Here is a 13899-nt window from a genome sequence, read left to right as displayed (position 1 = left end):
TTTTCCATGAATTTTTCAAAATGTAGAATTTCAATAACTCCTTGGTCATGTGACCTAATGACTTCAAACAAGGTTCAGTATGTCCACTGACTACCCTTCTATATTGCACACCATTTAGTTTGTCCATTTCATCTCACATAGTTTTACATTATTTTTTCAAAATGTAGAATTTCAATAGATCCTTAGTCATGTGACCTAATGACTTCAAACAAGGTTCAGTATGTCCACTGACTACCCTTCTATATTGCACACCATTTAGTTTGTCCATTTTCATCTCACATGGTTTTACATGAATTTTTCAAAATGTAGAATTTCAATAGCTCCTTGGTCATGTGACATACTTACTTCAAACACGGTTCAGAATGTCCAGTGACTACTTTTCTATATTGCTCACCCTTTAGTTTGTCAATTTTCATCTCACAAGATTTTACATGAATTTTCCAAATGTAAAGTTTCAATAGCTCCTAGGTCGTGTAACCTAGTGACTTCAAACACGGTCAGAATGTCCACTCAGTGGGCCTACACATTGCACACCCGTTAGTTTGTCAATTTTCATCTCACAAGATTTTACATGAATTTTCCAAATGTAAAGTTTCAATAGTTCCTTGGTCATGTGACCTAATGACTTCAAACAAGGTTCAGTATGTCCACTGACTACCCTTCTATATTGCACACCCTTTAGTTTGTCAATTTTCATCTCACATGGTTTTACATAAATTTTTCAAATTTTTGAATTTCAATAACTCCTTGGTCATGTGACCTAGTAACTTCAAACAAGGTTCAGAATCTCCACTCAGTGGGCCTACACATTGCATACCCTTTAGTTTGTCCATTTTCATCTCACATGGTTTTACATTAATTTTTCAAAATGTAGAATTTCAATAGCTCCTTGGTCATGTGACCTACTGACCTCAAACAAGGTTCAGAATGTCCACTGACTATACCTTCATATTGCACACTCTGATGTTTGTCTACTTTCATCTCATGCTATTAGACTTAAATCTGTAAGCTTTGCAGGCCTTAATTTTACATGGGTGTTTAAGAAAAACATTTTAAGTCAACAAATGTTCCATCCTCGCAATAACTATCTTTCACATGGACACTGAAAAGATCCGCAAATGGCTGTATGTGGAATGGATGAATGACAGGAGAGGTGTTCAAACAGAGGTGCGATGCCTGGTTATTCTTTAAAAGTGCTTTCCTCACCATCTTAAATAAGCATGCCCCATTCAAAAAATGTAGAACCAGGAACAGATATAGCCCTTGGTTCACTCCAGACCTGACTGCCCTTGACCAGCACAAAACATCCTGTGGCGTACTGCATTAGCATCGAATAGCCCCCGCGATATGCAACTTTTCAGGGAAGTTAGGAACAAATATACACAGGCAGTTAGGAAAGCTAAGGCTAGCTTTTTCAAACAGAAATGTACATCCTGTAGCACAAACTCCAAAAGTTCTGGGACACTGTAAAGTCCATGGAGAATAAGAGCACCTCCTCCCAGCTTCCCACTGCACTGAGGCTAGGAAACACTGTCACATTCGATAAATCTACGATTATCGAGAATTTCAAAAAGCATTTTTCTAAGGCTGGGCTTGGTTTCCACCTGGCTACCCCTACCCCGGTCAACAGCACTGCACCCCCCACAGGAACTTGCCCAAACCTCCCCCATTTCTCCTTCACCCAAATCCAGATAGCTGATGTTCTGAAAGAGCTGCAAAATCTGGACCCCTACAAATCAGCTGGGCTAGACAATCTGGACCCTCTCTTTCTAAAATGATCCGCTGCAATTGTTGCAACCCCTATTACTAGCCTGTTCAACCTCTCTTTCGTATCGTCTGAGATCCCCAAAGATTGGAAAGCTGCCACGGTCATCCCCCTCTTCAAAGGGGGAGACACTCTAGGCCCAAACTGTTACAGACCTATATCTATCCTACCCTGCCTTTCTAAGGTCTTCGAAAGCCAAGTTAACAAACAGATCACCGACCATTTCGAATCCCACCGTACCTTCTCCGCTATGCAATCTGGTTTCCAAGCTGGTCATACGTGCACCTCAGCCACGCTCAAGGTCTTAAACGATATCATAATCGCCATCGACAAAAGACAACACTGTGCAGCCGTATCCATCGACCTGGCCAAGGCTTTCGACTCTGTCAATCACAGCATTCTTATCAGCAGACTGAACAGCCTTGGTTTCTCAAATGACTGTCTCGCATGGTTCACCAACTACATCTCAGATAGAGTTCAGTGTGTCTAATGGGAGGGCCTGTTGTCCGGACCTCTGCCAGTCTCTATGGGGATGCCACAGGGTTCAATTCTCGGGCCGACTCTCTTCTCTGTATATATCAATGATGTAGCTCTTGCGGCTGGTGATTCTCTGATCCACCTCTACGCAAACGACACCATTCTGTATACTTCTGGCCCTTCTTTGGACACTGTGTTAACTAACCTCCAAACGAGCTTCAATGCCATACAACTCTCCTTTCGTGGCCTCCAACTGCTCTTAAATGCAAGTAAAACTAAATGCATGCTCTTCAACCGATCACTGCCCGCATCTGCCCACCCGCATAGCATCACTACTCTGGACGGTTCTGACTAAGAATATGTGGACAACTACAAATACCTAGGTGTCTGATTAGACTGTAAACTCTCCTTCCAGACTCATATTAAGCATCTCCAATCAAAAATGTAATCTAGAATCGGATTCCTATTTCGCAACAAGGCATCCTTCACTCATGCTGCCAAACATACCCTCGTAAAACTGATGATCCTTGACTTTGGCGATGTCATTTACAAATTAGCCTCCAACACTCTACTCAGCAAATTGGATGCAGTCTATCACAGTGCCATCCGTTTCGTCAACAAAGCCCCATATACTACCCACCACTGCGACCTGTATGCTCTCGTTGGCTGGCCTTCGCTTCATATTCGTCGTCAAACCCACTGGCTCCAGGTCATCTCTAAGTCTTTGCTAGGTAAAGCCCCACCTTATCTCAGCTCACTGGTCACCATAGCAGCACCCACCCATAGCACGCGCCCCAGCAGGGGTATATTTCACTGGTCACCCCCAAAGCCAATTCCTCTTTTTGCCGCCTTTCCTTCCAGTTCTCTGCTGCCAATGACTGGAACGAATTTGCAAAAATCACTGAAGCTGGAGACTCATGTCTCCCTCACTATCTTTAAGCATCAGCTGTCAGAGCAGCTTACAGATCATTGCACCTGTACATAGCCCATCTGTAAATAACACATCCACCTACCTCATCCCCATATTGTTATTTATTTTATTTATATATTTTTCCCCCTTTGCACCACAGTATCTCTACTTGCACATTCATCTTCTGCACATCTCACTCCAGTGTTTATTTGCGAAATTGTAATTATTTTGCCACTACGGCCTATTTATTGCCTTACCTCCCTAATCTTACTTAATTTGCACACACTGTTAATAGACTTTTGTATTGTGTTATTGACTCTACATTTGTTTATTCCATGTGTATCTCTGTGTTGTTGTTTTTGTCACACTGCTTTGCTTTATCTTGGCCAGGTCGCAGTTGTAAATGAGAACTTCTCAACTGGCTTACCTGGTTGAATAAAGGTAAAATAAAAAAATACTGTATGTGGGAATGTCTTATGTCCGTCCTACATGTAGTGCTGGTACATGGAATATTCCTCAACTGCATATATCATAAATTGCTATTGCAAATAGAAGTATTATGTTCAACAACTGACATTTTCAGATATTATTTTGACAAACACACTTTGGTGCTTACAATTCGTTCTCTATTGTCATAGATTTGGTGGGCACTGTCATCTGTGATCTTTGTGATATGACTTTCTTTAAGCACGTACTGATGAAACTGTCACTTAATATTTTTTTCTTAAAGTCTACAAACGCTCTACAGTCGTGGCCAAAAGTTTTGAGAATGACACAAATATTAATTTTCACAAAGTCTGCTGCCTCAGTGTCTTTAGATATTTTTGTCAGATGTTACTATGGAATACTGAAGTATAATTACAAGCATTTCATAAGTGTCAAAGGCTTTTATTGACAATTACATGAAGTTGATGCAAAGGGTCAATATTTGCAGTGTTGATCCTTCTTTTTCAATCCCTCTGCAATCCGCCCTGGCATGCTGTCAATTAACTTCTGGGCCACATCCTGACTGATGGCAGCCCATTCTTGCATAATCAATGCTTGGAGGTTGTCAGAATTTGTGGGGTTTTGTTTGTCCACCCGCCTCTTGAGGATTGACCACAAATTCTCAATGGAATTAAGGTCTGGGGAGTTTCCTGACCATGGACCCAAAACATCGATGTTTTGTTCCCCGAGCCACTTAGTTATCACTTTTGCCTTATGGCAAGGTGCTCCATCATGCTGGAAAAGGCATTGTTCGTCACCAAACTGTTCTTGGATGGTTGGGAGAAGTTGCTCTCGGAGGATGTGTTGGTACCATTCTTTATTCATGGCTGTGTTCTTAGGCAAAATTGTGAGTGAGCCAACTCCCTTGGCTGAGAAGCAACCCCACTCATGAATGGTCTCAGGATGCTTTACTGTTGGCATGACACAGGACTGATGGTAGCACTCACCTTGTCTTCTCCGGACAAGCTTTTTTCCGGATGACCCAAACAATTGGAAAAGGGATTCATCAGAGAAAATGACAGTACCCCGGTCCAGCAGTCCTCTCCCTGTACCTTTTGCAGAATATCAGTCTGTCCCTGATGTTTTTCCTGGAGAGAAGTGGCTTCTTTGCTGCCCTTCTTGACACCAGGCCATCCTCCAAAAGTCTTTGCCTCACTGTGCATGCAGATGCATTCACACCTGCCTGCTGCCATTCCTGAGCAAGCTCTGTACTGGTGGTGCCCCGATCCCGCAGCTGAATCAACTTTAGGAGACGTTTCTAGCGCTTGCTGGACTTTCTTGGGCGCCCTGAAGCCTTCTTCACAACAATTGAACCGCTCTCCTTGAAGTTCTTGATGATCCGATAAATTGTTGATTTAGGTGCAATCTTACTGGCAGCAATATCCTTGCCTGTGAAGCCCTTTTTGTGCAAAGCAATGATGATGGCACGTGTTTCCTTGCAGGTAACCATGATAGACAGAGGAAGAACAATGATTCCAAGCACCACCCTCCTTTTGAAGCTTCCAGTCTGTTATTCGAACTCAATCAGCATGACAGAGTGATCTCCAGCCTTGTCCTCGTCAACACTCACACCTGTGTTAACGAGAGAATCACTGACATGATGTCAGCTGGTCCTTTTGTGGCAGGGCTGAAATGCAGTGGCTTTGTTTTTTGGAGATTCAGTTCATTTGCATGGCAAAGAGGGACTTTGCAATTAATTGCAATTCATCTGATCACTCTTCATAACATTCTGGAGTATATGCAAATTGACATCATACAAACTGAGGCAGCAGACTTTGTGAAAATGTATATTTGTGTCATTCTCAAAACTTTTGGCCACGACTGTACATTTATTCATATAGGGTTGGATCCTATATGCTACTTTTATTGTCCTGTAAATGGTTCAGTGCCTATAATTTAGGCTGTGTGTAGAATGGAGCATAAAGGAAATTACCTCTACTAATAAATAATTACTACTAGATTATAGTGATAAGGAAAACAGCATACAAATTTGGATTGTGTATTCATTTGCCTATAACTAATCATAATTCCATTATCTTTACATAAAAAAGAGAATACTTCAAAATGAGAAGATCCTGCCATGGAAAAGACGACTGGGTGGACATAAAGTGGAAAGGAGGGGAAATAACTCACACCATGCAGCAGGACACCTTCAGCTGTGGGGTCTTTATAATGCAGGTTAGATAGTTATATTCTCAATAATGAATGGTTATGTATTATGTGACAATTAGGTAAAAAACTCTATTTTATTGTTTGGTGTAGATGGCCAAGGAAGTTGCACAGAACTTCCCCAACATCCCCTCCCAAACTGATATGGAACCTTCAAAAACACATGGAGCAACTGCGAAAAGAAATGGCTGAGGATATACTAAAAATGTCTGGTAATGACATTTAATTCAAAGTAAATGTGAATTCTTGATTTTTATGTAGTTGTGTCGGACAGCCATAGGTTTAGTTCATGCCTATGATTTCAGAGTTCAACAAAGCCAACAACTGCTTCATGTGTGCCACTGATAAAGAACCTGGATGTGGCCCAAAGACTGACTGGGTTAGTAACTTTATTTAACATGTTTATAATCTTTTGACAACAGTGACGGCATGTAAGACAATTTATGATATAACACAATGGATGGCTAATTCGTCATTCTGCATTGATATTTGATATTATTTATAACGTGTTACACTTTGTTTTGATTGAATGTTTTGCATGCCAACTGAGGTTCCATGTGCTGTGCCTAGGAATGAAGACAAAAGAGTTCAACAGAGTAAAGAACACAAACTGGAAGTGCAGTCTTTGTTGTTGAAAATGTATGCTATATCCCATCCACACTGAAGAGGCTCTGACATGTACATCAACCAGGGATAAAGAGAAAGTTAACACGGTGAAATGTTTCATACTTGATTGAAGTTAAGTGTCTGTTGACATGTTGGAAAAGATTAAAGGTGTATAATTCTCTCGTACTTTGCCCTTTTCCTTTATGGTTGATAGTAACGACGAAAGGAGATATTATCTGTCTCTCTCCTATTGTCTACCACTGTTAAATAATGTGGAAAAAATTAAAAAACAGGGAAAATAAGTACTTAGAACTACCAATTACTGTAGATAAATATTAAAGAAAAGGGTAAACACAACACAACACTGGACTGAATCCCCTAATTGTCAAACGAATAATAATGTACAACAATATAGAAGATACATGACTAGAGGTTATGCAATATGGGTGTATATCCACTGCACGCTTCTTAGGTGTGTAATTGACATGACCAAGGAGCTATTGCAAATTTGAAACTATGAAAAATGTACGTTACACCGCGTGATTTTACAGTACACAAACAAGAGTGTGCAATATAGAAGGGTAGTCAGCGGACATTAGGTCGCATGACCAAGAAGCTATTGAAATTCTACATTTTGAAAAATTATTTTAAATCTTGTGAGATGAAAATGGACAAACTAAAGGGTGTGTACTATAGAAGGGTAGTCAGTGGACATTCTGAACCTTGTTTGAAGTCACTAGGTCACATGACCAAGGAGCTATTGAAATTCTACATTTGGAAAAATTCACGGAAAACCATGTGAGATGAAAATGGACAAACTAAAGGGTGTGCAATGTGTAGGCCCACTGAGTGGACATTCTGAAACTTGTTTGAAGTCACCAGATCACATGACTAAGGAGCTATTGAAAGTCTACATTTTGAAAATTATTTTAAAATCTTGTGAGATGAAAATGGACAAACTATAGGGTGTGCAATGTGTAGGCCCACTGAGTGGACATTCTGAACCTTGTTTGAAGTCACTAGGTCACATGACCAAGGAGCTATTGAAATTCTACATTTTGAAAAATGTATGGAAAACCATGTGAGATGAAAATGGACAAACTAAACGGTGTGCAATGTGTAGGCCCACTGAGTGGACATTCTGAACCTTGTTTGAAGTCACCAGGTCACATGACCAAGGAGCTATTGAAATGCCAAAATTTTGAAAAATTTATGGAAAACCATGTGAGATGAAAATGGACAAACTAAAGGGTGTGCAATGTGCGTCTATGCCATCGGGTTAGCTACAACCAATTTTGAAAGTGTTTGGAGTAATGGTTAAAGAGCTATTGAAATTTGAAAAATGTGATTTGTCACTATGTTGACGGTCCCTAACTGCTGTTGGTGGACTAAGGAAAACTACAGGCGAATATCCGTTGAATATTCAACCTGAAAATGTCTTTACCTCGGTGTGTTGCTCAGGTAACGTGCCCTATGAATACTGGTTTTGTGCTATTCCTTCAGGAATATGACGTCAAATTATCCGGGTTGAACAAGAAGCAGTGTCAAAGCAATCTGAAGGCCTGAGAATGAATGCATGCTTGGCCTCGAGTCTCACCTAGGACTCAGAGACCTTGCTGTTCAGTTTGGGTGCATGGATGCAATCAAAGTAGCAACCCAAATACTAGAACGGTGAGAACTTGAAGAGTAGCCTACTCTGGCCAACACACAACTATTCTTCAAATATTTTGTAAACTACTATTTTCAGCAAGTCTTCTCTCCTGAACAAGACACCGTCCCAAATATCATACATTTGTCAATGTAAATATTTTAATTTAATAAGATTAATCCATGTTTATGTTCCAGGTATGAAGCGAGCCTTCCTGCTGCTCAGCAAAAAGATGTGGACCTGTCAAAACCACTCTTCACTACAACTGCTTTGAACGCTGGATGCAAGTGAGTGTTACGGTATTTCTGTCACTGTTTCTCCATAAACCATTATAATCAGGTCGAATGGTTTATGGAGAAACAGTAACACTGATTATTAATGAAACCTAATCACTATCCCCATGGACATCTCTCCAGATGCTTGAAGATCAAAGTGGACAGGAGGCTGTTAGCGTCATCTGGTGCTAAAAGGAATCTTTGACAGGCTGTGCACCCAGCTCCAGAAACTGGGACAGGACATCTGCAGTAAGTCTGCTGTCATATGATAAAGGGGTTTGACTAACATATGGTGGGAAATGGGTGAATGCCCAGTAAGGGCCTTTGGATTTAAAAACGTACTTCCGAGCACTAACGTTCTGTTAATTAACAATACCTTTTTTTTGTGACATACGATTCAGAAAGCTGGGGTTTGAATTATTGTGGCCTTTTTCATAGTGGCCATTTGTACTTTTGCCCCTAGTGTGTGGATTTTTACTTTCCTGGGTGAAAAGAGAATCTAGGTCATTCCTCTCTCTCATTGTTGTCGTGGTTACAGCCTGGTGGGAGAGAGTGGATGTTCTATTTTAGGACTGAAAACTTCAGTGAGTTGGTCTCCCAATCAGGGATGTCCCGATCGCTACGTACAACATGCCTATTACAAGTAATCTCCGAATGTTGTGGCTGAAATCAGTTTCTGCTGGCAGTAGGTAGAGTGAGTTCAGGTATGGTCCTCTCTCCCAGGTATGATCTTTAAGTATCTCTTGATTTTTTCCCCCAATAGAAGAAGCCAGTTAAAACGGCACAGAAAAGACACACTCATAGAAAGTATAGGATAAAAAGAGGAAGGTAAGTGTGACCAAATAATAACCATAGCAAATTCCTGATTATGTCCTTAGAAAAGTGTAACTCTTAATCTTTGCTGTATTGCGGGGTTAAAACAGTGTTCGAGGGAATATTTTGTGCTGTCTATCAAGGCCCTTTCCTCCTCCCTTTCAGAGGAAGACCTGCCGACATCTCACAAGCAGCAGAAAGAGGACTCTGAGGAGTGCGCTACACAGGATTACGAAGAGTGGAAGCGAAGAACCTTGGAAAATGCCCTTAAAGCCAATGCATAAAAGTTAATTTGATAGTCAGCTCAGCCATAAAGTGGAAATGTTTTCACAACCTTGGGCTTGTGATCAGTGAAAATGCTGTCTAGTGCTGAGTAGTGAGGCTGGAGCTCTCGTTTTCTTTGCATGTGAACTCTAATGAGCAAGTGCATGTCTAGTAATGAAGCACATATGAGCTTACTTCAGATTTTGGAGAAAGTTACCTGAAAGGTGTTTTTATTCGTTTTTTAAATAATTTATTTTATCATGGTTTATTGTTTCAACCATGGTTGTTTTATGCTATAAGCCTTACCCTTGTAAGCAAGCATGATATGTTTGTATTCCGTACAGGACTTTGCCTTTTCTGCCCCTCAGTGGCAGTGTATGAGACTTACTTTAAGAGAATTCTGCTGTGCTGTTGCTGGTCAATGTGTTGGATTTGTACAGTTAAGATTAACATTCTGTGGCGTTTTGGCATTCACAATTTATGTTGGATGATAGACAGTCTTACCAGTTGGCATTAGCAACTGTTTTTATTTAGACAGACCACAGTATGAGTTGGAAATGGTTCTAATAGTTTTTTTCACCATTCATTTTTCCATCTGGGATTTTAGAACTACTTCCTACGTTTTGATAACCAGACATCTCTCTCGAACAAGGTGACTTTTATCAATAATTAGCATTGCGAATGAGTAAATTGTGGCAAATATATTGATGACTCACCTCCGAGAGAATTACACAGCTATCAAAACGTCACGCCAAGGTAAGCCTACATCTAACACACAATTTAATTAGAATTGTCATTCAAGTGGCGCAGCGGTCTAAAGCACTGCATCTCAGTGCTAGAGGCGTCACTACAGACCCTGGTTTGATTTCAGGCTGTATCACAACCGTCTGTGATTGGGAGTCCCATAGGGCATAATTGGCCCAGCATCATCATGGGTTAGGGTTTGGCCGTCAATGGAAATAAGAATTTGTTCTTAACTGACTTGCCTAGTTAAATAAAAAAATTCACAATGTGAAAAATGAATGGCGGAAAAACCATTGGAAGCATTTGTGTTAATGGGTGTTATGGCGATTCCACTGCGCCAGACTACTGACAATAGTATAAGTCTGGCCATTTGTGGCTTCACTTATTTTAATAAATTAACATTTATAGTCATTGAGTTATTCTTGGTGAGTTCAAGTGGAGGTGGGGACACTGTCACAAAATAATGCTCTATGGGAACACCGTACTGTCAGTCAGGTTGTGTAGCATGCAAGCAAGTAGCCCATTCAAAGCCTTCACAGAAGGAAAGATTGACAAGACAAGGTCATCTGTGTGATTTGTAAAGATTCCCTTACCATATTAAATAAACCAAAAATGAAAGCCTTGTAAACGTGTCGTTGTGATTTCAACGTGATGTACATTCAGCAAAGCAGTTCAAACATGTCAGTAGGAGTTGTCATTAAATAAACAATTAAACCGAAGTAAGTAAGTAGTAAGCTACCTGCTTGAAGCGCACTGTGAGCCCAGGGTAATTTAGTAAGCACTAACAGGAAGACCGCACAAAGTTGTGCACTGTACAGTATAAAAAGTGATTAGAATACTACAGTACACTTCAATGTCCATCATTGCAATTTGCATACCAATGCCAGACACTGTTGCAGATCACGTCCTGTTCTGTTGCCTCAGTCCAACTAGCACAAATGGCAGTAATGCCTGCCATGGAGGTACAACTACTCAGTCTTTGACAGTCTTCTCACTGCTATACAGTGTTTATGGGATGATTCTGGCGAAACCTCTTCAGCCTGTTGGCTGCAGCAACCACATAGAAGTGTTTCTGCAAGGAAGTAGAATAATTGAATTTAGATCACTTTCCTACAAAAAAATATTATTCAGACAATTCACTGTAACACAGATGCAATGTGTAGACCTATGATGGGACGCATGGGAACATGTGTAACAGGCTTCAGTCCTCACCTTCCACTGTTTATGAGCGGCCAGGTAGCGCTGGAGCTTGACTTGGGACTTGAGCCGCACCTGGTGTAATTTGGCTTTATCCTCCAGATTGTTCAGCCAGGCATGCTTCATGCAGCCAGTTGCACTGAGTCGACTGCTACAATACAGACCCAGGATAGGAGTATCAAGACACATAGGTTGACGGACAAAATGGATATTCATCAAGAGAATTGGTTGACTATAATTTTACACGATGCGATACAACTTCCAAAACCGTATTAATCCTTTCTGTTTATAAACAGAGTTTTCAATGCCGCTGCCATTATGGGGTGAAAACATTCTCTGTAACCCATGCCTCATCTAATGCTGGTAGCCTATCATGAAATAGCTGCTGCTAACAGCAGAGATGTACCCATTCCCTGGAAAGAAATAAAGCCTACAGAGGGAGGCTAATGATGAGCCCACTATGATCCTTTTCACCATGGCTGATAGTGGGTGTTGGGGTGAATAACACACGACTGAGTGCCCCGATTAGGAATGACCAGATCATTAACGGTGACACAGCACAGAAAGAACAACAAGGTGGCTGTTGCCATCTGCAATCCGGGCTGTCGTTGTTTCCTGCCAGCTGACCACTCAGTGAACAGTCCAGTGTGGGAGCACACACACAACTCACTCAGGCCCTGGCAGTGTAGTTTGCATTTAAATGTGACTCAAATGTGCTACTTTCTATTGACCTTTTATATCCTGTTTATTCAACTCATTTGGATTTGATGGCACATATTCAAATAACCCATTTAGACAAATGGCAAAATGAACCATCAACAGTCCGATTGTGATTCAGTGGCAATGAGGTGCATTCAGTTGGAATATTCCTGCCTTACATAAACAATAGGCCTTTTCGTTTTACTAAATGAGATGGTGCTACAGCCATGATTGAGTGGGGAGGACAAAGAGTGGAAAACAATATAAACTCAGCAAAAATAGAAACGTCCCTTTTTCAGGACCCAGTCTTTCAAAGAAAATTTGTAAAAATCTAAATAACTTCACAGATCTTAATTTTAAAGGGTTTAAACACTGTTTCCCATGCTTACAGACGGTAGGCAATTAAGGTCACAGTTATGAAAACTTAGGACACTAAGAGGCCTTTCTACTGACTCTGAAAAACACCAAAAGAAAGATGCCCAGGGTCCCTGCTCATCTGCGTGAATGTGCCTTAGGCATGCTGCAAGGAGGCATGAGGATTACAGATGTGGCCAGGGCAATAAATTGCAATGTCCGTACTGTGAGATGCCTAAGACAGCGCTACAGGGAGACAGGACGGACAGCTGATCATCTTCACAGCGGCAGACCACGTGTAACAACACCTGCACAGGATCGGTACATCAGGACAGGTACAGGACGGCAACAACAACTGCCCGAGGTACACCAGGAACACACAATCCCTCCATCAGCGCTCAGACTGTCCGCAATAAGCTGAGAGAGGCTGGACTGAGGGCTTGTAAGCCTGTTGTAAGTCCTCACCAGACATCACCGGCAACGTCGCCTATGGGCACAAACCCACCATCGGCTGGACCAGACAGGACTGGCAAAAAATGCTCTTCACTGACGAGTCAAGGTTTTGTCTCACCAGGGGTGATGGTCGGATTTGCGTTTATCGTCGAAGGAATGAGCGTTACACCGAGGCCTGTACTCTGGAGCAGGATTGGAGGAGGAGGATCTGTCATGGTCTGGGGCGGTGTGTCACAGCATCATCGGACTGAGCTTGTTGTCATTGCATGCAATCTCAACGCTGTGGATTACAGGGACGACATCCTCCTCCTTCATGTGGTACCCTTCCTGCAGGCTCATCCTGACATGACCCTCCAGCATGACAATGCCACCAGCCATACTGCTCATTCTGACAGGAATGTCAGTGTTCTGCCATGGCCAGCGAAGAGCCCAGATCTCAATCCCATTAAGCACATCTGGGACCTGTTGGATCAGAGTGTGAGGGCTAGGGCCATTCCCCCCAGAAATGTACCGGAACTTGCAGGTGCCTTGGTGGAAGAGTGGGGTAACATCTCACAGCAAGAACTGGCAAATCTGGTGCAGTCCATGAGGAGGAGATGCACTGCAGTACTTAATGCAGCTGGTGGCCACACCAGATACTGACTGTTACTTTTGACCCCCCCTTTGTTCAGGGACACATTATTCAATTTCTGTTAGTACACATGTCTGTGGAACTTGTTCAGTTTATGTCTCAGTTGTTGAATCTTGTTATGTTCATACAAATATTTACACGTTAAGTTTGCTGAAAATAAACGCAGTTTACAGTTTTTTTGCTGAGTTTAGATGAATAGAACATGAATTGTAGGGAAGATGTAGTATACATACCATTTAGTTGGAATCAGCAGTCTGGTAACAAAGTCCTTAGCTTCCTCTGTGACATTCTCAAATGCCTCTGAATCAAAATCCCAGTTGGCGTGAAGGATGTTGTTCATAGTCTCTGCATCGTTGTCCCCCAGGAATGGAGACAGTCCACTCAGACTATTAAAACAGGGAGATATTC

The 13899-nt window shown here is 41.6% G+C and overlaps 1 protein-coding gene across 2 annotated transcripts in view; it reads right to left on the bottom strand.

Moving 5' to 3' along the window:
- Window positions 1-10526: 10526 nt before the first annotated feature.
- Window positions 10527-13899, bottom strand: part of LOC139576203 (myosin light chain kinase 3-like) — a 34209-nt gene continuing 30836 nt past the window's right edge. For both annotated transcript variants that reach the window (XM_071401974.1, XM_071401973.1), the window contains exons 11-13: window positions 13725-13877; window positions 11370-11505; window positions 10527-11229 (exon numbers count right to left, since the gene is read on the bottom strand). In XM_071401974.1, the coding sequence (XP_071258075.1) occupies window positions 11155-11229; window positions 11370-11505; window positions 13725-13877 (364 nt within the window). In that variant the 3' untranslated portion in view covers window positions 10527-11154. The remainder of the gene's footprint in view (window positions 11230-11369; window positions 11506-13724; window positions 13878-13899) is intronic.

This window comes from Salvelinus alpinus, chromosome 5 (genome assembly GCF_045679555.1).
Source record: "Salvelinus alpinus chromosome 5, SLU_Salpinus.1, whole genome shotgun sequence".
Lineage (NCBI taxonomy): Eukaryota > Metazoa > Chordata > Actinopteri > Salmoniformes > Salmonidae > Salvelinus > Salvelinus alpinus.
The sequence above is the reverse complement of the archived record's forward strand: the minus strand, read 5'-3'. Positions and strand labels throughout refer to the sequence as shown.